This window comes from Hemitrygon akajei, chromosome 5, assembly GCF_048418815.1.
Source record: "Hemitrygon akajei chromosome 5, sHemAka1.3, whole genome shotgun sequence".
Taxonomy (NCBI): Eukaryota; Metazoa; Chordata; class Chondrichthyes; order Myliobatiformes; family Dasyatidae; genus Hemitrygon; species Hemitrygon akajei.
This window is the reverse complement of record NC_133128.1, coordinates 120,146,399-120,173,847: the sequence shown is the minus strand read 5'-3', so window position 1 is coordinate 120,173,847 and position 27,449 is coordinate 120,146,399. Positions and strand designations below refer to the sequence as shown.

The 27,449-nt window shown below is 48.0% G+C and overlaps 1 protein-coding gene across 13 annotated transcripts in view; it reads left to right on the top strand.

Moving 5' to 3' along the window:
- Positions 1-27,449, top strand: part of LOC140728114 (tensin-1-like) — a 429,660-nt gene that overhangs the window by 376,626 nt on the left and 25,585 nt on the right. For 12 of the 13 annotated variants that reach the window (XM_073046317.1, XM_073046319.1, XM_073046316.1 and 9 more), the window contains 3 exons: positions 3,300-3,335; positions 16,855-17,035; positions 26,510-27,333. In XM_073046317.1, coding sequence (XP_072902418.1) covers positions 3,300-3,335; positions 16,855-17,035; positions 26,510-27,333 — 1,041 coding nt within the window. The remainder of the gene's footprint in view (positions 1-3,299; positions 3,336-16,854; positions 17,036-26,509; positions 27,334-27,449) is intronic. The other variant, XM_073046318.1, reaches the window with a different exon arrangement.

Sequence of the window (27,449 nt, the reverse complement as noted above, 5' to 3'; positions counted from 1 at the left end):
GCTTGGGAAGAAGGGGATACATGGGATGGCTTGGGAAGGAGGAGATACATGGGACGGCTTTGGAAGGAGGAGATACATGGGATGGCTTGGGAAGGAGGGGATACAAGGGACGGCTTGGGAAAGAGGGGATACAAGGGACGGCTTGGGAAGGAGGGGATACAAGGGACGGCTTGGGAAAGAGGGGATACAAGGGACGGCTTGGGAAGGAGGGGATACAAGGGACGGCTTGGGAAAGAGGGGATACAAGGGACGGCTTGGGAAGGAGGAGATACATGGGACGGCTTGGGAAAGAGGGGATACAAGGGACGGCTTGGGAAGGAGGGGATACAAGGGACGGCTTGGGAAAGAGGGGATACAAGGGACGGCTTGGGAAGGAGGGGATACAAGGGACGGCTTGGGAAGGAGGGTATACAAGGGACGGCTTGGGAAGGAGGGGATACAAGGGACGGCTTGGGAAGGAGGGGATACATGGGATGGCTTGGGAAGGAGGGGATACATGGGGTGGCTTGGGAAGGAGGGGGTACATGGGACGGCTTGGGAAGGAGGAGATACATGGGACGGCTTGGGAAGGAGGAGATACATGGGACGGCTTGGGAAAGAGGGGATACAAGGGATGGCTTGGGAAGGAGGGGATACAAGGGACGGCTTGGGAAGGAGGGGATACAAGGGACGGCTTGGGAAGGAGGGGATACATGGGACGGCTTGGGAAGGAGGAGATACATGGGACGGCTTGGGAAGGAGGGGATACAAGGGACAACAGATGCTGGAACTTGGAGCAACACACAAAGCTCTGGAAGAACTCAGATTTATGATCACTGACATGCGGCCACTTTATTAGGAACACCTGTACACCTCATTAATGCAAATATTTAATCAGCCAATCATGTGGCAGCAACTCAATACATAAAAGCATGCAGACACGGTCAAGAGGTTCAGTTGTTGTTCAGACCAAACGTCAGAATGGGGAAGAAGTGTGATGTATGAGTGTGGAATGATTGTTTGTGATGGATGGGGTGGTTTCTGTGGTTTGATCTGCTGATCTCCTGGGGTTTTCTAGAGTTTACAGACATGGTGTGAGAAACAAAACATACATCCAGTGAGTGGCAGTTCTGTGGGTGAAAACGCCTTGTTAATGAGAGAGGCCAGACCGGTTCAAGCTGACAGGAAGGTGACAATTAACTCAAATAACCACATATTACAACAGTGGTGTGCAGAAGAGCATCTCTGAGTGCACTATACATCAAACCTTGAAGTAGATGGATTCCAGCAGCTGAAGACCACAGACATACACCACGTGACTATTTTATCCGTTACAGGAGGTACCTAATAAAGCGGTCACTGTGTATATTGTGAAATGTGTTGTTTTGTTGTAGCAGTGCAGTGCAATACTTAAAGTATACAAGGGGTGATTGATAAGTTTGTGGCCTAAGGTAGAAGGAGTCAATTTTGGAAAACCTAGCAGATTTATTTTTCAACATAGTCCCCTCCTACATTTACACACTTAGTTCAGCGGTCGTGGAGCATACGGATCTTGGACCTCCAGAAAGTGTCCACAGCAGGGGTGATTGATAAGCTCGTGACCTAAGGTAGAAGGAGATGAGTAATTAACTTCAAACTTTCTGCATAATCACTCAAAGAGTTGAACTGCATGTGATGTAACGAGAGCTGTATGATGTAACCATCTCCTTCTACCTTAGGCCACAATCTTATCAATCACCCCTCATACTATAAATTACAAGAATAATATATAAAACATAAAGAAATGGTGCTAAAAGAGAGCAAAATAGTGAGATAGTGTTCTTAGGTTCCTGGACCATACAGAAATCTGATGGTGCAGGGAAGGAAGCTGTTCCTGAATTATTGAGTGTGTGTCTTCAGGCTTCTGTACCTCCTCCCTGATAGAAGCAATGAGAAGAGGGAGTGTCCTGGATGGTGAGGGTCCTTCTCAATGGGTGCGCCTTCTTGAGGGATCACCTTTGAAGATTGGGCTTAATTAAGAGTATTGGGTACATTTAAAGTGGTAGGTTCTTCCTTAATAAGGGTGTCAAAGGTTACAGGGAGAAGGAAGGAGATTGGGTCTGAGAGGGTTAATAAATCAGCCACAATCAAATGACGGAGAATCTGGTGCCAGAATGTGTGGTGACACTTGTGGGCTGACCCAGCACATCTTTGTGTTGTGTTGATTGTTAACGCAAACAACATATTTCACTGTATGTTTCAATGTAAACATGATAATTATATCTGCGTCTGAGAAGACTCTGCGTCTTCTCCTATACCTCATGGTCTTATGGACAGAAACCTTTATAATCATCTTATCTGAAAAAAATCTTGTCTCAGAAACTGTTGCTACGTAATTGAGTTATTCCACATAAGGAAGGGGAACCACCTCTACCAGTTATTTACTTGTTTAGAGAGACAGTGTGGATCAGGCCCCTCCAACCCAATGGCCACACTGCCCAGCAGCTCACCTATTTAACCCTGACCTGATCACAGGACAGTTTACAATGACTAATTACTTACGAACTGGTAGGTCTATGGACTGTGGGGGAGACTGAAGCATCTAGAGGAAACTCACAGAGTCACGGGGAGGACGTACTAATTCCTTACAGACAGTGCCAGAATTGGCCTCTGACCTCTGACGCCCTGAGCTGTATGAACGTCATGCTGACTGCTATGCTAATCATACTATTATAACCAGGCCAGAGAGCAGCGAAGACAGGACCATTTCTTGTCTCAGGTGTAATGAGAAATGGCAAGTAACCTTCATCCAACTGGCTGAGGTTTGTTTGAGGACCATTTTTGAGACTTTTGACAGGCCTGAGACAAGAGCAGTCAGGAGATCAGGGTTCACCAGCTGGGATTGAATAGGTTCAAGGGTTGACTCCTATTGACCCCTTCCTGACCTCTGGTGGTGCAGCAATATTTTATTTAGAGATACAGTGCGGAATAGGCCCTCCAGTCTTTGGAGCTACACCACCCAGCAACTCACTGATTTAACGCTCCCCTAATCATGTGACGATTTACAATGGCCAATTGACCGAGTAACTGGTACCCCTATTACAATTTACAATTGACCAATTAACCTAGTAACTGGTAAGCTTCTGACAATTTACAATGAACAATTAACCGAGTAACTGGTTCCTCTGGACCAGGGCACCTGGAGGAAATCCACAGGGAGGGCATACAAACTCCAAACTCCGATTCCCCAAGCTGTCATACCGCTACACTGCCATGGTGACAGTGTGGGCACGTGTGTTGTGTGTTATCTCTCCTCACCGACTATCTTCTTCTCTCCTCAGAGGGAGACAGTAGCCCAGTGGGTGGAGAGGAGGAAGGTAAGGGCTCTGACCATACCTGCCATCTTGTTCACCACCCATCGTCACCACCAAGCTCGCAGGCCACTGCATGTTCCACGCCCAGCGATGTCTGGGGTATAGTCATTCATCCATTGCATCCCAATCACCTTGAAGAGCATCTGCCATTGTCCGGTCTCACTCCATCCTCTCATCTCCCTCAGATCACCCTGCTGGCAGCTCGTTTGTAAAGACATTGAGTATAGTATTCACTCTTTGATGCTAAGTACTGTTGTCACCTCGGAGTTGACTCATGGCTTTCGGTTTGGGACTTTCTGGTCGTCTGGTAATTTAACATCCAATTAGGAATATGATTCCCTATTTGATGTTGAATATTGAGGTTACCTTGAAGGTCAGGGGTCAATGCTTGTCTCTGTGTTTGGGACTTTTGGTCTGATGTTGACTGGAATCAGTTCACTGATGACAGTGAAAAGCTTGTCTTGCATACTGCTTATACAGATCAAATCATTACACAGTAATTGAGGCGGTACAAGGTAAAACTCCATCCCAGGGTTCTGACAGTGGTAGCTGGAGAGAATGTGAAGGTATTAGTAATGATCTTTAAAGAATCACTAGATTATGCAATGGTTCCAGAGGACTGGAAAATTGTAAATGCCACATCACTCTTTAAGAAGGGAGGGAGGCAGAAGAAAGCACATTGTAAGCCAGTTAGCCGGACATCAGTGGCTGGGAAGATATCGAAGTCCGTTATTAAGGATGAGGTTTCAGGTTAATTGGAGACACCTGATAATATAGGCCAAAGTCAGCATGGTTTCCTTAAGGAGAAATCTTGTCTGACAAATCTATTGGAATATTTTGAGGAAATAACAGGCAGTATAGACAAAAGGGAGTCAGTAGATGTTGTGTACTTGGATTTTCAGAAGCCTCTTGACAAGGTGCTGCACTTGAGGCTGCTTAGCAAGAACCCATGGTATCACAGGAAAGGTACTAGCATAGACAAAATATTGGCTGACTAACGGGAGACAAAGAGTGGGCATAAAGGGCTCCCTTTCTGGTTGGTTGTCAGTGACTAGTGGTGTTTGGTGTTGGGACCGTTTCTTTTCATGTTGTATGTCAATGACTTGGCCACATTTGGCCCATGACTGTGCGATTGTGACTATATGTACTATATGTGCTTTGTGCTGTGTGTGACTGTTGGCACCGTGTCTTGCGCCTCGGCCTCACAGAGGAACACTGTTTTGTTTGGCTGTATTCATGTGCTTTGTTGAATGACGACTGAACCTGAACTTGGTATCCCCGTGAATGTTTGTGTACTTGTCCAAGTACCTTTAAATGTCGTTAACATACCTCAACCACTTCCACTGGCAGCTCATTCCATATACGGACCACCCTCTGCATGAAGACATTGCCCTTTCACCTTAAAAATTGTTGCTCTACCTTCCTCAACCAGTTTCTCTGGTAGCTCGTTCTACCCTTTCTGTAAAAAAAAGTTGCCCCTCAAGTTCTTATTAAACCTTCTCCCTCTCACATTAAACCTGTGCCCTCTAGTTTCTGATTCCCCTAGTAATGTAGTAGTGTGTAATCACTTGAGTTGAGTCTGATGTTCTCCTGGGAAGTTGTCTGTTGGTGAGTCCTCAGCCGGCTGCAGAGGCAAATCTGGGATCCACATGTTCAGATGTGGTGTGGACAAGAGTAAGTGCTGGGTGTTTTGTTAGCTTAGTCTCTCCTTTCTCAGCTGCCGCTTGCGACACAATGGAGCTCATTCTCATGTAGTACAGCTCCCTCTTAAGCAGATTTCCTGCAGGTGCCTCTGTCAGGTTATGTAATTGGGAGAAATGTACATAATTGGCAACCACTGACATTGAGTTGGGGCTTCACTTTAAGGGGCTGGTCTGACGTGATGACGTTGTTATGTAAAAGGTTTTTAGTGGCTTTTGTGGTGCAGGTTTTGGAGTGCAATAAAATGTGTTACAGGTTTCGTTAAACATAAAACGCCTCACTCCACTTCATTTGTGTAAACCTACTTTGAAGACTCCGATGGTCAAGGACGATTCCGGAGTTATTGAACATGTCGGCCAATGCAGTCACTTTGTAACTGTTGGAGTTTTGGGAGCAAAATGCTGTCGCTTGGTTTGTACACGCTGAGGCCCAGTTCACTCTGCAAGAAATCACTGCCAATGACACCAAATTATACTACGTGGTAGCATCACTCAGTAATTCCACGGCTGCAAGATTATTGAGTCTGCTTGAACACCTGTCTGAACACGATAAATACCGATCGCTGAAAGCTCACCTTTTACAGACTTTTGGACTATCGGAGTCTGAGCGCACCAAACAGTTGCTCTCCTTGCCTAGCCTTGGAGATGCTAAGCTGTCAGAGCTAATGGACCACATGCTGTCCCTCCTGGGAAGTCACCATCCCTGTTTTAGTTTTATAGAATACTTCATGTAGCAAATGCCTGATGAAGTTTGCATAGCCCTTGTTAATGCACCCGTGAAGGAGTACAGGGAGCTTGCTAAAATGGCTGGTAGTCTACACTCAGCCAGGCAGCAATGCATCATTCCCCCTCCTTTCCCTAGCTCACTAACCCCAGTCAGCAAGGACCCAACATAAGGATGCCTGCAACTGTGAAACAGACGACGCTGGGCCTGTGTTTTTACCGCGCTCGCTTTGGTATGAACACTCGCAAGTGCTGACCGTCTTACAGCTTCGACAGTGCCAGCGCATCGGGACGTCAGAGGTCTGTGAACACCGTGGGTTCCAGCTGCTTGGGTCGCCTACTGTTCATTATGGACACCCTTTCAGGTGGACACTTCCTGAGTGACACGGGTGCTCAAGCGAGTGTGTTGCCAGCACTGGCTATCGATGAGAAGGCAAAGAGTGATAAAACCTCACTGGAGGCAACAGGATCCAAACCTATGGGACCCTCTGCTTCAGTGGGTGACATTACACATGGGACTTTGTCCTGGCTAAAGTGGCCAGACCTCTGCTCGGTGCAGATTTCCCGTGTGCCCAAGGACTGTTGGTCAATCTTAAGAACAGCTGGCTTGTGGACATTAAGGACTTTGGGTTGTTACCCTGCTCAACAGTAAGTTCCCCACAACGACTCTGTCTAGCGCATGCACCACTGCATGTGAGCTTACTCGACTGCTGGGTGAATTCCCAGACCTCACCAAGCCCACGTTCTCCACTGCAGTCATAAAACATGGGGTCAGGCACCCCATATCCACAACTGACCCATGCCCGCATGCGTAAGCTGGTGACAACTGCGAAGGCTGAGATTGCCAATGTGGAAAGACTTGGCATTGTACGCTGGCTGAACAGCCCCCGGGCTTCACCCCTTCATATGGTCCCAAAGTGCAATGATGGTTGCCGCCCATGAGGCGATTACTGATATCTTAACGAGGCCACCACCCCCAATCATTCCCCGGTCCCACACATCCAAGACTTTTCAGTACATTTAACCAGAGTTAACTAGTTAGGGGCTACCATCAGGAGCCTGTGTGCTCAGAGGACATTCCCAAAACAGCTGTGATAGCCCCATTTGGCCTTTATGGGTCTCTGCGCATGTTCTTTGGGCTGGAAAATGCAGCACAGACTTTCCAATGGCTAATGGACTCTGTATTAAAAGACTTAGATTTTCTTCTTGTTTACCTGCCAGTGCGCCAAAATCTGAAGATGTATCTCATCACTGCATACTTTTCAAGCACTTAAGCCAACACGTGATTATTAACCCTGCTAAATGCTAGTTTGGGTTGTCAACCATTGACTTTTTTAGCCATTGCATCTCCACAGAAGGGCCGAAACTTCTCCCATCAAAAGTAGCCACCGTTATGGATTTCCCACTGCCCCGCACGACTAGTTTTTAGGCATGGTGAATTTCTACCACTGCTTCATTCCACAAGCAGCTGAAGACATGCTCCCCCTGTAGTGTGCATAAAGTTAATACCCCTGTCAGCAGACATGACCAGGGCATTTGTGATACCAAACAAGCTCTTTCCAACATGACCCTACTGGTGTACCTGCTCCCCAACACACCCACAGCCATTACTACTGATGCTTCAGAAAATGCTGTGGGTGCTGTGCATCAACAGTTGATTGAAGACATATGGCATCTGCTCGCCTTCTTCAGCCAGCAGCTTCATCCTCCCAAAGGAGATACAAAACGTTGGATCGTGAGATTCTCAGTCTCTATCGGGCACTCTGCCATTTTTGTTTTCTTCCAGAGGGTCGCCATTTCACAGCGTTTGTTGATCACAAACCCCTCATGTACACAATGGCCAAAGTATCAGACCACTGGTCTGCATGGTAGCAACGCCAACTGGCCTACAAATCGGAGTTCACAAGTGATAAACAACGTATCATGGGGAAAATCATTCCAGGGCTCTCATGGCCAGTCATGGCCGTACACTTAGGGGTCGACTATGCTGGCATGGTAGCCAACCAGGATACTGACCCAGAGGACCAGGCTGACCGAACAGCAGTCACGGGCCTGTGGTCAGCTGACATTAAGAGAGCTGAGACATTGCTCTCTTGTGTGATGTCTCAGCCAGTCATAGTGCACACAAACTGGAAGTGGACCGTTTTTGACTCCGTACATGGCCTGTCACATCTGGGCTAGAAAGTCTTACAGAAACTGATCACACTGGAGTTCGTTTGGCATGGCCTCAGAAAGGGCACGCACGATTGGACTGCAGCCTATGTGGAGTGCCAGAGGGCAAAAATTAATCGTTATTTTCAGGCGCTCTGAGGTCCCTAAATGCCGGTTTGACCATGTTAATATGAACCTAGTTGGTCCTCTCCCCCCCCCCGCGGTTTCACACACTTTCCTATTGTGGTGGACCGTACCACCAGGTGGCCAGAGATTGTTCCTCTAGACGTGGCTTGGGGGTTCATCAGAACCTGGCACCCCATCTGATATTTCCTCTGACTGTGGTCTCCAATTTGTTTCAGACCTCTGGGCTGCGATGGCCCAGAGCCTAGGCGTTAGGCTACATCACAACATGGCGTATCACCTGCAGTCCAATGGCCTGTGTGAGCAGTTTCACCGCTCCTTAAAGGCTGCTCTAAGGGCTTCCCTGACCGATCACTGTTGGTATGATGGTCTCCCATGAGTCCTGCTGGGGCTCAGAACTGCTCTAAAAAAGGTCCCTCGGTGATTTGTGACAGAGCTGGTATACGGGCAGTTGTTACAAGTGCTGAGTGATTTCATTCCTGACGCCTTGACAGCCTGGTCGGCCTCTCAACAGCATTCCACCCTCCTCAGTAAATTCAGTTCCTTTTCGCCTATTCCTACCTCCCATCGTGGTGTACAGTGCTCTTGGGTACCTGTTCACCCACATTCCACCTCGTTCACCATGATGCATATCAACATCCCCTTAAGCCCCCTTATGATAGCCGTTCTGTGTTTTATCAAAGAGGGGTAAACTGAATGTACTTCAGTGGATCACCTCACACTGGCCCACCTAGATTTGGAGTATTCCGTGCCATGCCCCTGGTGTCGAACATGACCATGAGCGTGTTAACGCACCTCTGGATGAGCCAGAGGTGCCAGCGGTTCCTGCACCCACGGGACACAGGACCCAACCTGGGTGGCTCATCGGAGCTCCAGACAGGCTCCCAATGCCAGTTTTAGTGAACTCTAGGGGCGGGTGCTGTGTAGGGTATCGTAATTGGGAGAAATGTACATAATTCACAACCACCATCTTTGTTGTTAGGGTTTCGCTTCAAGAGGCTGGTCTGACGTGATGACGTTATTACATAAGAGGTTTTTACCGTGCTTTATGGTGCAGGTTTTGGAGCTCAATAGAATGTGTTATAGGTTTTGTTAAACATATAAACGCCTCACTTTCTTCTATTTATGGAAACATACACTTCTATTGAGTACAATTTCTTCTCGATTTTTAGATGTACTGTTAAATTTCTTCAGACAAGACTATGTGGATTCACCTTGCCTCTGCCTCTGACAATTTTATATCGTATGATCAAATGCAATATTAGCAATCATTACAAGAGGACTAAGATATAAGAGCAAGGATGTAAAGCTGAAGCTTTACAAGGATTTGGTCAGACCGAACTTGGAGTATAGTGAGCAGTTTTGAGCCCCTTATCTAAGAAAGAATGTGTTGACTTTGGAGAGGGTTCAAAGAGGTTCAGGAGAATGATTCCAAAAAGGAACAGGTTACCCTATGAGAAGCGCTTGATGGCTCTGGACCTGTACTCCCTGGAGTTTAGAAAAGTAAGTGGGGATCTTATTGGAATTCACTGAATATTGAAAGGCCGAGATAGAGTGGACATGGAGAGGATGCTTCCTATAGTAGGGGAGTCTAGGGCCAGAGGGCACAGTCTCAGAATAGAGGGACATCCATTTAGAACAGAGATGAGGAAGAATTTCATTGCCACAGATGGCTGTGGAGGCCAAGTCATTGGTATATTTAAAGTGGAGTTTGATAGTTTCTTGATAGTTGATAGTTTGGCAGGGTGCCAAAGGTTATAGGGAGAGATAGAGTGGGATAATAAATCTGCCATGATGGAATGACAAAGCAGAATTGATGGGCCGAATGGCCTAATTCTGCTCCTATATCTTATGGTCTTATACCCCTTTACAAGGTCACCCTCATTCTCCTAGACTCCAATGAAAACAGTCCCAACCTGGTCAGCCTCTCTCGAGAACTCAGTCCCTGAAGTTATCTGGGCCCAACTTGAATGGGTTCACTTTGTGTGAGCTGGCACTCCAATAAGCTGAGGGTATGAGGACAGATCCTCCACATTGAGGCAGTAGGTTAGTAAGTTAGCAAGAAGCACAGCGACACTTGCGAGCTGCCCCTCCATTGACTTGATTTGACGCAAATGACGCATTTTACAAATACAAGATCCAGAGCAACATAGACAAAATGCAGGAGGAACTTAACATGGTCTTGATGAAGGGCCTCTGCTGGAAACTTCAACTGTTTATTCCCCTCCATAGATGCTGCCTGACTTGCTGAGTTCCTCCAGCACTTCACTGTCTGGTTTGATGTACATGTGACAAATTAAGCTAATATTTATATTTATAGTTACAATGGATGAGATGGGTCTGGAAGGCGGAGGAGCGAGAGGCTTGTCTTGTGAACACTTTCACCCCTGACTGTTGCAGGAAATGAGTTGTGTTCCATGTTTACATTCTGCGTAAACTATTGTTTTTGAACACTGGCCACGAGTTATTTCGCCTGAAGTAAGTGCATTCTGTGGCAATTTGGATGAGAGCAGTGCTTCGAGCCCGAGACCGGCTGCTGAGGAAAGGATTCACTATGATGTTCTGCATCAGTGTCCGAGGGTCAGCTGCTTAGAGGGGCTTCAGCTGCCCATGGAAGCGGATGAATTCCTGAGAATGGGACAAATCGGCAGACTTCAAGGGGGAAGGAGGGACTGAGGGAGAGAAGGAGGCCCACAGATGGAGAGATTTCCACAGAGTGAGGAGGGAGTCTCACAAATCTCATCGTGCAATTTGTTTTTATTTGTGGCAGTAGTACAGTCCACTGCAATGCATAACAACAAAAAATCTATAAATTGCAGTAAGGCATACTTCAAGTAGCGCAAACAGAGAGCAAATATTATTGAGGTGGTGTACATGGGTTCATTGTCCATTCAGAAAGCTGATGGTAGAGGGGCAGCAGTTGTTTCTAAGGCATTGAGTGTGCATTCTTCCAGCTCCTGTACCTCCTCCCTAAGGGTAGCAGTGAGAAGAGGGCATTTCTTGGGTAATGGGGGTTCTTAATGATGGATGCCACCTTTTTGAGGCATTGCCTTTTGAAGGTGTCCTCAGTGCTGGGGAGGCTGCAACCCATGATGGAGCTGGCTGGGCTTTACAACTTCCTGCAGCTTTTCCCGATCCTGTGCAGTGGCCCCTCCGTACCAGACGGTGATGCAACCTGTTAGAATGCTCTCCCTGAATCTGTAGAAATTTGCGAGTGGCTTTGGTGTCATACCAAAACTCCTCACATTTCTGTCGAAATACAGCTTCTGTCGTGCCTTTCTTGTAATTGCATCAATGTGTTGAGCCTAGGATAGATCTTCAGAGATATTGACACCCAGGAACTTGAACAGTTCAATAAATAGTTCAGTTTGCCTGATAGTAACGGGGCAGCCAGAGCCAGGCTGCTTTGGAGAGCACGGGATAATCTGCCTGTTTTTTCTCACTGGAGAGTGACAGGCTCTTGTAAAGAGCTGGCTTGAACTTACACCAAGGTCCCTCTGCCAAGTACAGGGAGGCGAGTTGAACGTGCCCATGGAAGCAAGCAACTGCTGAGCTGAGCTCAAGGAGGGGCCAGTGCCAAGCAACAAGTAGATTGTGGAGGGAACAGTTCTAGAGCTTTCCATTAACCTTATCATCATTTTAAAGCAGGCTTTAATCAAAAGAACCGTGTCCTATGCTCTTAGTTCATTTACCCTTCCTGTCAGTCCAGTGACAGCGGTGTGGGAAATCTGTGTGCAGCTTTCTTTCCTATCCACTTGTTTCCCACCCCTTCCCCAACAGCTCTCTCTCTCTCTCTCTCTCTCTCTCTCTCACCTTCTCTTAATCTCGCACTCTCTCTCACTTTCTCTCTCTCTGTCTTTCTCTCTCTCTCTCTCTCTCTCTCTCTCTCATGCACTCTATTCTCTGTTCTGTGTGAGGAAATGTTCTGGCTGGGGGAGCTGTAGACAGTCGAAGACAAGGAAACCAGTGTACTTCAGAAATTAGGGCAAAGTTAATCCGCAGATCACTGGACCATGAATGAGCAGGGCGCTTGACGGAGTGAGCATAGGAAGGTGCAGGTCCCGCACGGTTCCGGCGGCCAGCTGAAGTCCACTCCACCACGGCTCTCTCCTTCCACAAAGCTGCTGTAATACAACTTAAATGGAGAGCTTTACAAAACAAATCGACTTCATGTGAAACTACTTCTACAGGAAGGAGGCAGGCAACAGTTGAAAAGATTCCACATGGGATAGTCAGAGGAAGAGATCTTCCTGAATTTGGACTGGGATCTGGGGAGCTGGAAGAAAGGTTTTTAACAAGGAGGACTCTGTGTGCAGGTCTGTGTTCTTGCATCGACTTCTCTAGTATAACTGTCTATTTCCCACACCTGACTGCTGACAGAACTGGTATGTGACACTCCCGCCCCTCCTCAACACCCATCTCTACCCCTCTCCCCTACCCATTCTCCCCTTTCTTCCCCTTTCGAACCCCTCTCTCCCCACTCCCCATTCTTTCTCTCTCCCCTAACTCTGCCCCTTCTTCCGCTCTCTCCCCTCTCATTTCACTCTCTGCCTCTCTCCTCTTAGTCTCTCTCCCTCTCGTCCCCGTCTCCTCTCCCCCTCGTCCCCGTCTCCTCTCCCCCTCGTCCCCGTCTCCTCTCCCCTCTGTCCTATTCTCCGCTGTCCCACTGTGCTCCCTCTCCACTCTGCTCCCTGTCCCCTCTCTCTTTCTTCCTCTCTCTCCCTTTCTCCCCTCCCCATCTCCCCCTCTTCCCTCTCTTCCCCCTCCCCCCGTCTCCTGGCAATCTTTCGGCCACTTGCAGCCTCGTTCACTATTTCCCCCTCTCTACCTGACCCCCTTTCACCCTGCTGTGTCATGAACACTCATTCCCCATCTCCCTATCATCGCGCCCCTCCCTGCCTCTGATTGACTCTTCTGATCCACCCCCCTTGCCGTCTCTCTTTCTCTATCCCGTCTCTCTCTTTCTTTACCTGCGTGTCTCCTCTGGCAGTGCGCTGACATACACGAGGCAGGGCTACTCACAGTGTCTGCGTTTAGTGGACTTGGATATTGTATTGTATCAACAGGAGGACGGCAGGCGTTCAGCCGTTGTTGTGTCCTGTGTCACTGTGCAGATCGACGTCACAGGACTCCGCTTCCCATGTTTTCCCAGGGTCTTGTCTAAAACCAATTCTTCTACAGCCCTAACAAAAACTGTTGGGGATGACACATCCAAAATGCTGGAGGAACTCAGCAGGTCAGGCAGCATCTCTAGAGAGGAATAAACAGTCGAAATTTCAGTCCCAGGCCCTTCATCAGGGAGGGGGAAGAAAGGTTGAGGAGGGAGGTGAAGGGTACAAGCTGGCAGGTGACTGGTGGGTGAGTGGAGGAAGAAGGGATGAAGTGAGAAGCTGGGAGGTGATAGGTGGAAAAGGTAAAGGGTTGAAAAAGAGGGAATCTGATAGGAGAGGAGAGTGGGTCATGAGAAAGGGAAAGAGGAGGAAAACCAGAATGGGGAATGGAAAAAGGGGGGGGGGGGGAAGAAATCACTAGTGAAGGCATTGCAGGCTGGTCCAGTGCACCCTCGGGTGTGTTAGTGGTTAACGCATTTCACTGTTTGCTTCGAAGTACACGGGATAAGTACATTTGAATCTGAATGGGAAAAGACCGTTGGGAGCTAACTAAAGATCTGGATGTCAGAGATCCCACTGATAAATAGAAGATTGAATGAGGGGGATTTCATTGAAACCTACTGAGTAATAATGAATGGCTCAGGTAGATTAGATGTGGAGAGGATGTTTCCTGTCATGGAGTGTCTAAGACCAGAGGACGCAGCCTCAGAATAGAAGGGTGTTTCCCTTTGAAATGAGGAGCCTGCATCACTGAGAGCTGAGATGTGTTGTATCTGCTGTGGGAATGGATTGGCGCTTGGGTTGGCTGCCAGAGCTACTGCTCATTTCAATTCCATGCGAGTAGCTGCCAGTCAAACCAGCGGAAATGTAGAGATCCTTCCCAGTGTCAGGCTCTGCAGTCTCGCCCTGCCCTATTGTTCTGCCACGCATGGTGGGCAGGCTATGTTGGCACTGGAACGTAAAATGACCCTTGTGGGGCTGCTCCCAGCATATCCATGGATGTGTTGGTTGTTAATGCATTTCTCTGTATGTTTCGATGTATATGTGAGAAATATTCTTGTCTTGAATCCCCGCTCTACTGGCCGTTTCCCACACCTTTCAGCCTAACAGAGCCCTACAAAGTGGAAACTCCCTAATACCAGCTGTGTTGCCCAGTGAACTAGTCCCATCTGCCTGTGTTTGCCCTATAGCCTTCTAAACCTCTGCTAGCCTTGTCCTTATCCAGGTTGCTTTTAAATGATGCTCATGTGCCCATCTCAACCACTATTTCTGACTGCTCATTCCAAATCTCACCACCCTCTGTGTGAAGAAGTCCCTGCTGTCCCTTTTAAATCTCTTGCCTCCAATCTTACGTTTATGCCTCCTGGATTTTAGCACCCCCTCCCTGGGAAAGATGTGTATGTGCTGTATATGCCCCTCATAATTTTATTTATTTTTATTTTAAGATACAACACAGTAATAGGCCCTACTTGCCTAACGAGCTTGGGCCACCCAATTAGACCCATGTGACAAATTATCCCACTAACCTGTACATCCATGGGTGTGTTGGTTGGGTGGGCTGGAGCTCCCGGAGGAAACCCATGCGGTCATGGGGAGAACATATAAACTCCTTACAGACAGCGGCAGAAATTGAACCCAGGTCACTGGTGCTGTAGTAGTGTTATGCTAACCGCTATGCTATCACGTCACCTCTCAATCTCCTAGGTTTGAGAGAATAATGTCCTAGTCAACATGACCTTTCCTTGTAGCTCAGGCTCCAGAGTCCAGGTGACATCCGGGCAAATCTTTCTTACAGTCTTTCCTCATTTGAATCAACCTAGCCTCATCCCCTCAGTTTTACATTACCTGCAGGAGGGACCTCAGTGTCATTTGCGCCTGTTTGGTACAGACATTGCGGAGTGAAGGTCCAGTTCTGAGCTATACTGTTCTCTGTTCTATGTTATCATCAGCGACAGGAGTCCCAAACAGGGCACAGGTTACGCTGGAACATGTGATAAGGTAGCTGAACATAGAACACAGTACGGCACAGTACAGGTACTTTAGCCCATGACGTTGTTCCAACTTTTTAACCTATTTGAAGATCAATTTAACCCTTGCCTCCCACATGATCCTCCAGTGTTCTATCATCCATGTGTCTATTGAAGAGTTTCTTAAATGTCCCTAATGCCTCTACCTCTACCACCACCCCTAGCAGTGTGTTACTATGCCCACTATTTTCTGTGTTAAAAAACATACCCCTGATACCCCTCTGTGCTTTCCTCCAATCACCTTAAGATTATGCTCCCTTGTATCAGCCATTTCCATGCTGGGAAAAAAGTCTCTTCACTGTCCACTCGATCTGTGTCTCTTATCATCTTGTAAACCTCTCATCCTCCTTTTCTCCAAAGAAAAAAACCGAAGCTCGCTCAACTTATAAGACATACTCTGATATCCAGGCAGCGTTCCAGTAAATCTCCTCTGCACCCTCTCTAAAGCTTCCACATCTTTCTTATAATGAGGCCACCAGAACTGAGCACAATACTCCAAATGTGGTCTAACCAGAGTTTTATGGAGCTGCGACATTACCCCGTGGCTCTTGAACTCAGTCCCCAAACAAATGAAGGCCAACACACCACATGCCTTCTTAACCACCCTAACAAGGGAAATCAATGACCGTATAAGTGTTACAGTCCCAGAGAAAGTGCAGAGCCAAGGGACATAATGAGGTAGATTGTGATGTCAAGAATCCACCTTATCGTCCAATATAACCACAGGGTAGGAGCTGCCCTGGAGCCTGGTGGTACCTGTTTTCAGTCCTGTGTATCTGCCCAGTGGGAGTGGGGAGAGGAGAGAATATCCGGGGTGTGTGGAGGTTTTGATTATACTGGCTGAGGCAGCAGGAAGTGCAGAGAGAGTCCACAGAGGGGAGGCTGTGCTGAGTTGTGTCCACCACTCTCAGCGGCTTCTTGTGGTCAGTTGTCATATCAGGAGTGAAGCTTTCTATGGTGCATCAAATTGGTGAGGGTCAATAGGCCCATGCTTTCTTCTCTCGGCTGCCGTCAGGAAGAACATACAGGAGCCTCAGGACCTGCAACACCAGGTTTAGGAACAGTTACTACCCCTCAGCCATCAGGTAGTTGAACCAGAGTGGATAACTTCGCTCACCCCACCACTGAATTAATTCCACAACCTTACAACTCATGCTCTCAATATATATTTATTTATTGTTTTTGTTTGAATTTGCACAATTTGTTGTCTTTTGTGCACTGGTTGTTTGTCTGTCTTTGTTCTGTGCGATTTTCATTAATTCTATCGTGTTTTTTCGTACTTACTGTGAATGCCGGCAAGAAAATGACCATCATGGTGGTATACAGTGAGATAGTTGTATAGAAGTATTTTGATAATAAATTTACTTTGAAATTTGATCTCTGAAATTCCTTTGACCTCCTGAGGAAGTATAGGTGTTGGTGAGCTTTCTTCAACTTGGTGTCTGTTTGGAACTACTGGGGGGAGAGGAGAACGGGGCTGTGGAATTGGTGTAGCGGGAGCTAGCATCAGCTGGATGGGATGAATGGCTCCTTGTGTGTTAAGGATTCCATGTCATGGCAATGCAGGCAGGAGCCAAAGGCTTTCCTTTCCGTGTTCACTCTCGGTGAGTTTCCTCTGGGTTTGTGGGGTGGAACTAAGCTCTAATGGGATCTTTCTCTTCCCCAGAGCCCAGGAGTTACGTGGAGTCTGTTGTTCGGACAGCGACCGTGGGTGGGGGCCAATCGCAGGCTCGCCCTGTACCGCAGAGCTACCCAGTGGAGACACCAGCCCGAAACACGTCCGTCCTGTCATCGTACACACCCCCAACGCCCATCTCAACCAGCAGTCCCCTGTCCAGCATGGAGAGGTGAGGGGCAACATGTGTTGGGGCAGATAAACAGAGGGGGGAAACCATGCATGTTTGTCAGGATGTGAGTCTGAACCTGGCCGATATCTTTACCCCCGAGTTGATGCACAGACGGGGTTTTAATCCTTGTCTCTTGTACTGAAAACAATACCGAAGTAAGGCCATTTGGTCCATCATCATCTTTCTGGGGAACAACCCCATGATTACCATTGTTTGCCTGTACCCCTTCAGTGTTTGAGCTGGAACATGAGGCACCTCCTCCTGAGAACCATATTACTTAATCTGTATTCCCTTTTCACACTTTGGCCTGTGGAGTCCCTCTAGCCCACAGAACAATGCTGTTCCCTGCTTATTTCCCTGTAATTGATATACCCCCCACCTTCTCATCAATTCCCCCCCTCCAATTCTACCACTCAACCACACACAGGGGGCAATTTACAGTGGCTGATTAAGCCCCCGAACCTACACGTTGTTGGAATGTGGGTGGGTGTGGGAGTGGACGGCCGGAGTCATTTTCCCAGGGCAGAACTGGCTGATATGAGAGAGCATCGTTTTAAGGTGATTGGAGGGAAGTATAGGTTGACGCCAGAGCTACAGAGGGTTTTTTACATGGGGGGGGTGGTGTGTGGTTTTTTTACACAGGGGGTGGTGTGTGCATGGAAATCACTGTTCTAGATTTGTGTGTAGGTGTGCAGACTCCCAACGGTTTTCGAACATGGAATATAAAGTATTGCAGCACAGGACCACCCCTTTGGCCCGCAGTGTCGTGCCAAATTTTCAACCTACTGTAAGATCAAGCTAAAACTTCCCTCCCACATAGCCCTCCATTTTTCCATCATCCACATGCGTCAACCATGAAACCATAAGAGAAAGGAGCAAAGTTAGGCCACTCGGCCCATTCAGAAAGCTCTGTCATTCCATCACGGCTGATTTACAGAATCATAATGCCATTGGATTGAACAGAATCAAAGCCCCAAATCGGGCCCTTCGGCCCATCTACTCTAGGCTGAATTATTATTCTGCCTCGTCCTACCGACCTGCACCCAGACCATACCCATAACCCTCAGTACCTTCCGCTCAATGCACCTATCCAAAGTTCTCTTAAACGCTGAAATTGAACCCTCTCAGTGAAGAAGTACCCCCCTCATGTTCCCCTTAAGCATTTCACCTTTCAACTTTAACCTACAGTCCTGTGCGAAGGTTTTAGTCACATATGTATAGCTAGGGTGCCTAAGACTTTTGCACAGTTCCGTAGTAACTTATGTATTGCACTGCACTGCAGCCGCACAAAAAGACAAATTTTATGATACGTGTGAGTGATGGTATGGGTCTCTTTTGAAGACTGAGAGTGGGAAGGGGGCAGGGAGAAGGGAATCATGGTTGGGAAAGGGAGTAAAGGAGAGGGGAGAGAGCAGGAAGCACCAGAGAGACATTCTTTAATGATCAATGAACCATTTGTCTGGAAACAAGTGACCTTGCCTGGTGTCTCAGGGCTGGGTGCATCACACCTGTGATACCCCCCAGCACCTGGCACTCCTTCTTTGCTACGACCCACACCTCTCCCAAGGTGCTCCATCCTCACCTTTCCCAGCATTCCTTGGTCCCACCAGATTTAGATTTACAAATTCGCTCTCCACTCCACATTGACAAATACAATGCCATGCAAAAGTTTTAGGCGCCCAAGACTTTTGCACAGTATTCACTCAACCTCAGTGGAAAAAGCCTTCTTGCATTTACCCTGTCTATACCCCTCCTAATATTATATACCTCTATCAAATCTCCCCTCATTCTCTTATGCTCCAGGGATAGTATCCTATCCTATTCAACCCTTCCTTAGAAATCAAGTCCTGGAAACACGTTTGTAACTTATCTCTGCACTTTCAATCTTATTGACATCTTTCCTGCAGGTAGGTGACCAAATCTGCACATAATACTCCAAATTAGGCCACACCAATGTTTAATACAATTTCAACATAACATTTCAACTTCTGTACTCAATACCCTGATTTATGAAGGCCAATGTGCCAAAAGCACTCTTCTCATCTACCTGTGACGCTACTTTCAAGGAATTACAGATCTGTATTCTCAGATCCCGCTGACTAACGCACCCCCCAGTGCCCTACTGTTCACTGTGTAAGTCCTACCCTGGTTTGTTCTCCCATTGTGCAACCTCTTATCCCACTCTCCTGCCTTCTCCTGGTGACCTTTAGCACCTTTACTAATCAAGTACCTATCAAGCTTTGCTTTAAAATACCCAATGACTTAGCCTCTTCAGCCATCTGAGGCAGTGAATTCCATATTTCACCATCCTCTGGCTAAAGGAATTCCTCCTCATCTCTGTTCTAAGGCATGCCCCTCTATTCTGAAAGCTATTCTAGTTAGTCAGCTGAAAAACAGGACCTCCAGGGTAGTAATCTCTGGACTGCTGCCCACGCTACATGCCAGTGAGGGTAAGAATAGAATGATATGACAGATGAATGCATGGCCTAGGAGCTGGTGCAGGGGGCAGGGGTTCAGATTTCTGGATCACTGGGATCTCTTCTGGGAAAGGTTTGACCTGTACAAAAGGGACAGGTTACACCTGAAGCAGTGAGGGATCAATATCCATGTCAGCAGGTTTGCTAGAGCTGTTTGGGTGAGTTTAAACTAATTTGGCAGGGAGATGGGAACTGGAATGGTGGTGTTGAGGATGAGGTACAGTAGTTGGTTTACAAATGAGACTCCTAGCAAGGAGAGGCTGATGACAGGGCAAAACTGAAGTCAACAGGATGAGCTGCAATGTAAAAGGTGAATACAGAACAGAAGGTGTTATATTTGAATGTGTGTAGTATATGGAATGAGTTGGATGAATTTGTAACACAGTTACAGATTGTTGTGGGCATTGCGGAATCGTGGCTGAATGAAGATTATAGCTGGGAACTTAACGTTTAAGGATACACGTTGTTTTGAAAGGACAGGCAGGAAGCAGAAGGGGTAGTGTGGCTCTGTTGGTAAAAAATGAAATCGAATCCTTAGAAAAAGGTGACAGGATCGGAAGGTGTTGAATTGTTGTGGGTAAAAGACCCTGATGGGAGTTGTATACAGACCCTCAAACATTATAAAGCTGTGGTCTACAAATTACAAAGGGAGATAGAAAATGCATGTCAAAAGGGCATGTTACAATTATTATGGGGGATTTCAATAAGTAGTTAAATTTGAAAAATCAGGTTGGTGCTGGATCCCAAGAGGGGGAATTTTCTAGAATGTCTACAAGAATGTTTTTTAGAGCAGCGTGTGGTTGAGCCCACTAGGAAATCCGTTATTCTGGATTGGGTGTCGTGCAATGTACTGGAATTGATTCGTGAGCTTAAGGTAAAGGAACTATTAGGAAAGAGTGATCATGATATGATCGAATTCACCCTGCAATTTGAGAAAGAGAAGCTAAAGTCAGATGCATCGGCATTACAGTGGAGTAAAGGGAATTATAGAGGCATGAGAGAGGAGCTGGCCGGAATTGATTGGAAAAGAACACTGGCAGAGATGACGGCAGAGCAGCAATGGCTGGAATTTCTGAAAGCAATTCAGAAGGCACAGGAAATATACATCCCAAAGAGGAAAAAGCATTCTAAAGGCAGGATGACACAACTGTGCCTGACAAGGGAAGTCAAAAACAACATAAAAGCCAAAGAGAGGTCAGATAACAGAGCGAATGTTACTGGGAAATTAGAGGATTGGGATGCTTTTGGAAACCAACACAAGGCAACTAAAAATATCATAAAGAAGGAAAAGATGGAATACAGAGTAAGCTAGCCAATAATATAAAAGAGGATACCAAAGATTTCTTCATATATAGAAAGTATAAAAAGGAGGCGAGAGTAGATATTGGAAAGTGATGCTGGAGAGGTAGTAATGGGGGACAAGGAAATGGAACTGAGTAAGTATTTTGCATTGGCCTTCACTGTGGAAGACACCAGCAGTATGCCAGAATTTCAAGAGTATCAGGAGGTAGAAGTGTGTGAAGTTGCCATTACTAGAGAGAAGGTTCTTGGTAAACTGAAAGGTCTGAAGGTAGGTAAGTCACCTGGACCAGATGGTGTACACCCCAGGGTCCTGAAAGAGGTGGCTGAAGAGATTGTGGAGGCAATAGTAATAATGTTTCTAGAATCAATTGATTCTGGCATGGTTCAGATAGAATGGAAAATTGTAAATGTCTCCCCACTCTTCAAGAAGGGAGAGAGGCAGAAGAAAAGAAATTATAGCCAGTTAGCCTGACTTCAGTAGTTGAGAAGATGTTGGAGTCGATTGTTAAGTATATGGTTTCAGGTTACTTGGAGGCACATGATAAAATAGGCCATAGTCAGCATGGTTTCCTCAAGGGAAAATCTTGTCTGACAAATCTGTTGAAGAAATAACCATCAGGATAAACAAAGGCGAATTATTGAATGCTGTGTACTTGGATTTTCAGAAGGCCTTTGACAAGGTGCTGCAAATGAGGCTGCTTAACAAGTTAAGAGCTGATGGTATTATAGTAAAAATACTAGCACGGATAGACATAGGCTGATTGGCAGGTGACAAAGAGAGAGAATTAAGGGAGCCTTTCCTGATTGGCTGCCTGTGACTAGTGGTGTTCCACAGGGCCTGTATTGGCACTGCTTTTTTACATTATATGTCAATAACATTGGATGGCAGAATTGATGGCTTTGTGGCTAATGTTGTGGATTATCCAAAGATAGGTGGAGGTACAGGTAGTTTTGAGGAAGTAGAGAGGCTACAGAAGGACTTAGACCATTTATGAGAATGGGCAAAGAAGTGGTAGATGGAGTACAGTGTCGGGAAGTGTATGGTCATGCAATTTGGTAGAAGAAATAAAAAGGAAAATAAAATGGTCTTACGGTCTTATGAAACTGTGCCCTTTGGTTCCAGGCTCTCACTAAAGGAAACATCCGCTTCACATCCACTCTATCATGACCTTTCAATATTTGATAATACTCCCTCATTCTTCTAAACTCCAACGAATACAGGCCCAGAGCCACCAAACACTTCTCATGCATTAATCCTTTTATTCCTGGAGCAAATCTCATGAATCTTCTCTGGTCGGCCCAATGTCTTATAAAGCCTCAGCATTACATCCTTGCTTTTATATTCTAGACCTCTTGAAGTGAATGCTAACATTACATTTGCCTTCCTCACCACTGACTCAACCTGCGCAAGGATTCCCAAGTTCCTTTGCTCCCCCTTTAAAAATAGTCTATACCTTTATTCCTTCTACCAAAGTGCATGCTCATTCACTTTCCGACACTATAATCCATCTGCCACTTCTTTGACTATTCTCCTAATCTGTCTGTCTGTAGCTTCTCTGCTTCCTCAACACTGCCTGCCCTTCCACCTATTTTTGTATCATCTGCAAACTTGGCAACAACGCCATCAATTACATCATCCAAATCATCGACATGTAATGTGAAAAGAGGTGGCCTTAATACAACTCCCTGTGGAGAACCACTAGTCACAGGCAGCCAACCAGAAAAGGTCCTGTTTATTCCCACTCTTTGCCTCCTGTCTGTCAGCCATTTTTCTAATCATGCTAGTATCTTTCCAGTAATATCATGGACTCTTATCTTGTTTAGCAGCCTCGTGGGTGGCATTTTCTCAAAGGCCTTCTGAAAATACAAGTTAACAACTTATCTAAGAGTTTCTTAATTGTTCCTGATGTATCTGCCTCTACGGCAGATCTGTTACCCCTGGCGGTGTGTTCCATGCACTCACCACTCGCTGTGTGAAAAAAACTTACCCTATATCCTGTAAAATGCCATTCCCTTTTCTCAGTTCCTTTGTCTCCGCTGCAGTTATTCCCAGGATGAGGCTTTCCATTCCAGGATGTCAGAGATGTCTTCCCTCTTCAAATAACAGGGTTTCCCTCTTCAACCATTGAAGCTGCCTTCACCCGCATATCCTCTATTTCCAAAACATCCATGCTCACCCTACCTTCCCACTCCTAGCAGTAATAGAATTCCTCTTGAACCTACCTCCCTATGGACCTCCACATCCAACACATCATCCTCCACAACTTCTGCATTCTACCACCAAACACATCCTTACCTCCTCCCAAGCCCAGCTTTCCGTAGGGATTATTCCCTCCGTGACTCCTTTGTCCGTTCATCCCTCCTCACTAATCTCCCTCCCGGCACTTACCCCTGCAAGCAGCCTAATTGCTACACCTGCCCATTCACCTCCTCCCTCACCTGCATTCAGGGCCCCAAACAGTCCTTGCAGGTGAGACAACACTTCACCCGTGGATCTGCTGGGGTCGTCTGCTGTGTCCAGTGCTCCTGAGGTGGCCTGCTCTACACTGGTGAGACCCGTTTGGGACCAATTTGTTGAGCACATCCGCTCCATCTGCCAAAAGCGGAACCTCCTGGTGGCCAAACATTTTAATTCCCATTCCCATTCCTGTTCCGGCATGTCAGTGTACGGCCTCCTCTTGTGCCAAGATGACGAGCAAGAGTTTAATTCCATCTGGATAGCCTCCAACCTGATGGAATGAATATCAATTTCTCCTTCTGGTAAAACAAAATTAACCTCCCACTTCCTCCTTCTTCTGTTCTTCACTCTGGCTTCTTACCTCTTCTCACCCGCCTGTCCCCTCCTCCTTCCCTTTCTCCTATCGTCCCCTCTCCTCTCCTATCAGACTCCTTCCTCTCCAACACTTGACCTTTCCGACACACCTGACTTCACCTACCACCTACCAGCTACCCTCCTTTTCCTGCCCCCCACCTTTTTATTCTAGCATATCCCCTCTTCATTTCTAGTCCTGTTGAAGAGCCTTGGCCCAAGATGTTGACTGTCTGTTCATTTCAATGGATGCTGCCTGACCTGCTGAATTTCCCCAGCATTTTCTGTGTGATACTTTGGATTTTCAACATCTGTAGACATTTTAGTGTGTGAGATTTGCTTCTTCTCCCCCACCCCCCTACTATACCTTACACCAAACACCTCAAAGTTATGCCTCTCCGTATTAGCCATTTTGGCCTTGGGGATAAAAAATCTCTGACTATCCACTCTATCACACCTCTTATCACGTTGTACATTTCTATCAAGACTCGTTTGCTCCAAAGAGAAAAACCCCGAGTTCACTCAGCCCATCCAAAAGTTTTGAAGACTCTAATTGCCTGGGGGTATGACAGAAGTTGCACACAGATCCATTGGGGTGGAGGGAATATCTCCTTCTTTCCCGTGGAATCAGTGAATAGATACGGGTCTTCTGGGAAGCAGCTGCCATCTTGCAAGATCTGGTCACATCCTCTGGGGACACCAGCAATGGGCCGAACCATCTCCGTATTGCTCTGCCCCACATCTGGTCGGCTGTGTAAGTGCCATGTTTGCACAGGCTGTTTGAGTGGGAAGAGCAGCTACCTCATTGCGCCAGAGTTGTGGGTTCAATCCCGACCTGTGGTGCTGTCGATGTGGAGTTTGCATGCTCCACTTGTGACCTCCTCAGTTTCCCCCCACAGCTCCCCCTCGAGTTCACATCCCGAAGGTGTGCAGATTGATCGGCTAGGTTGATAGATAAATAGGCAGATACTTTATTGATCCCAAAGGAAATTACAGCGTCACAGTAGCATTACAAGTGCACAGATATACAAATGTTAGAAGGGAAGTAGAAAGAATAAAAATAAGTTACCTCAAACAGTCTAACAGGAGGGGGTCATCACTTCACCGGGTATAAGTTGACTCATTATAGAGCCTATTGGCCGAGGGTAAGAATGACCTCATGTAGCGCTCTTTGGAGCAGCGCAGTTGTCTCAGTCTATTACTGAAAGTGCTCCTCTGTTCAGCCAAGGTGGCACGCAGAGGGTGAGGAACATTGTCCAGAATGGCCAGGATCTTCCGTAGGGTCCTTTGTTCTACCACAGCCTCCAATGGGTCCAGTTTGACTCCTCTAACAGAACCAGCCTTTCTAATCCGTTTTTTCACACTGCTGGCATCACCCATGTTGATGCCATTGCCCCAGCACACCACCACATAAAGATTATACTGGTGACAATAGACAGGTAGAACATGTGAAGGAGAGGCCTGCACACTCCAAAGGACCTCGGTCCCCTCAGGAAGTAGAGGCGACTCTGGCCCTTCTCGTACACAGCTTCTGTGTTGGTACTCCACTCGAGTCTGTCATCCAGGTGCATCCCCAGGTACTTGTAGGTCCTCACCACATCCACGTCCTCACCATCAATAGTAACAGGGAGCAGTACAGGTTTGGTCTTCCTAAAGTCCATCACCATCTCCTTTGTCTTACTGATGTTCAGCTGCAGATGATTCACTTGCACCATTTGACAAGTCCTCCACCAGGGCCCTGTATCCATCCTCCTGTCCTCCCTTTATACACCCAACTATTGCTGAGTAATCAGAATTTCTGCAGATGACATGACCTAGTGTTGTATCTAAAATCCGAGGTATACAGGGTAAACAGGAAGGGGGCATTATGGGCCATTGTGACTTGCCCCCCAGTGTGAAGATGAGAGGTGGAGTCTACGGGGATCTGATGGGAATGTGGGAGGAAGGTTGGCCATTAGCATCGCATTTAGAGCAATGTTTTATGCAGACCAGCTGTAAGGTCGGGGTTCAATTCCCACGGCAGTCTGTAAGGAATCTGTACATTTTCCCCATAACCGGGTGAGAAGGAAAGGGAGGAGAAGAGCATTGGAGGATGACAGCCAGGTCAATGAGGCAAAGGAGGGGAAAGGGTCTGGAGTTGGAGACTGACGGCCTGTCCTAGGGTTGGAGTTGGAGACAGGCGGCCTGCCCTGGGGTTGGAGTTGGAGACAGGCAGCCTGTCCTAGGGTTGGAGTTGGAGACAGGCGACCTGCCCTGGGGTTGGAGTTGGAGACAGACAGCCTGTCCTAGGGTTGGAGTTGGAGACAGGCGGCCTGCCCTGGGGTTGGAGTTGGAGACAGGCGGCCTGCCCTGATTTGGAGATGGAGACAGGCGGCCTGCCCTGGGGTTGGAGTTGGAGACAGACAGCCTGTCCTAGGGTTGAAGGCCTGTCTGTGTCGGTGGGTGGGATGGTTAGGTGGGAAGGGGCTTGCTTTGCTGTTGTTATATTTTCTTGCTTTGGTGCTGTTGCTGCTTGTACTGTTCTGCTGAGCATGGTGGGCCTGTTTCTGGTGGGTGCCTGGAAAGCACGGCCTGGGGTGGTGGCAGGGGCAGAAACAGTGGAGGCATTTAGCTGGACACATGAAAGTGCAGACAGTGGAGATGGACATTCTGCAGGCAGGAGAGATTAGTTTAGTTGGTCAATTGATTACTAATTTAATTGGTCCAGCATAACATTGTGGGCTGAAGGGCTTGTTCTATGTGTGGTCACACTGGCCCCCAGCACATCCTGACATGGTGTTGGTTGTTTACGCAAACAGTGAATTTCACAGTACCTGTCTTTCGCTGTGCGTGTGGTAAATAAACCCGAGAAACAGAAAGAACTAACTGTGTCTCCTCTCCCCACAGCCCCTTCCTCGCCAGTTGCCTGTCGACGGACATCAACGGGCAGAACAGCTCTGCGGCGCCGTCTTCCCTGGACTCCAGCCTGCGGTCCAGCAGCCTCTCGCACCCTTTGCTCGCCGAGCGCGGCTACTTCAGGGCCAGCCCGCCCCGTCACGCCGGCAGCGTCCCGACCACGGAGCCCGCCGGCTTCGGCCACAGCGCGCTGTACCCCGAGCGGCCATCCGGCGCCCAGCTCAGCGCGGCGTTCCCCGAGAGCCCGCAGCCCTTGCACCGGACCGTGGCCACCAACACCTCACCCAGCCCCTCGCTGAGCCGGCAAATGGCTCCGGGCAGTCCCGGGCTCAGCAGGCACCCCCTGGGGGCACTGGCCGGGGTGTCGGGCAGTCCCGTCCTGACCCGGTACCACGGCGTGGTCAGCGCCAGCGCCCCCGTAACCCCCAGCAGCCCGGCGGCAGAGACCTATCCCCCGTACGGGTTCCCGGCCCCGGCGGAGGACGGGTACCCGGGGCTGAGCCAGCAGGGCAGCCCGGCGGGCCTCTCTGCTCCGGGGACGCCAGGGTTCCCGGTCTCGCCGGCCTACCTGGGTGCTGGCGGGGGCTCCCCCATCCTCAGCCGCGGCTACGCCAGCAACAGCCCCCAGCCGCAGCTGCCCCAGAAGCGAAGGACGTCGAGCGGCGAGCGCTCCGGCAGCTCAACCAACTACGCCACCGTCAACGGCAAGGCCGCCTCGCCTGTCTCCAGCGGGGTGTCCAGCCCGAGCGGTAGCAGCACGCCCGGCCTCGGCTACACGCATACCCTGCCTGACTTCTCCCGGCTGGCACTGCCTGGTAAGCAGGAGGGTCGGTTCCTCCATCTCGCACCCACTGGCACAGACATGGACACAGGCAGTGACTCTTTGGTACAGACATGGACACAGGCAGTGACTCTCTGGCACAGACATGGA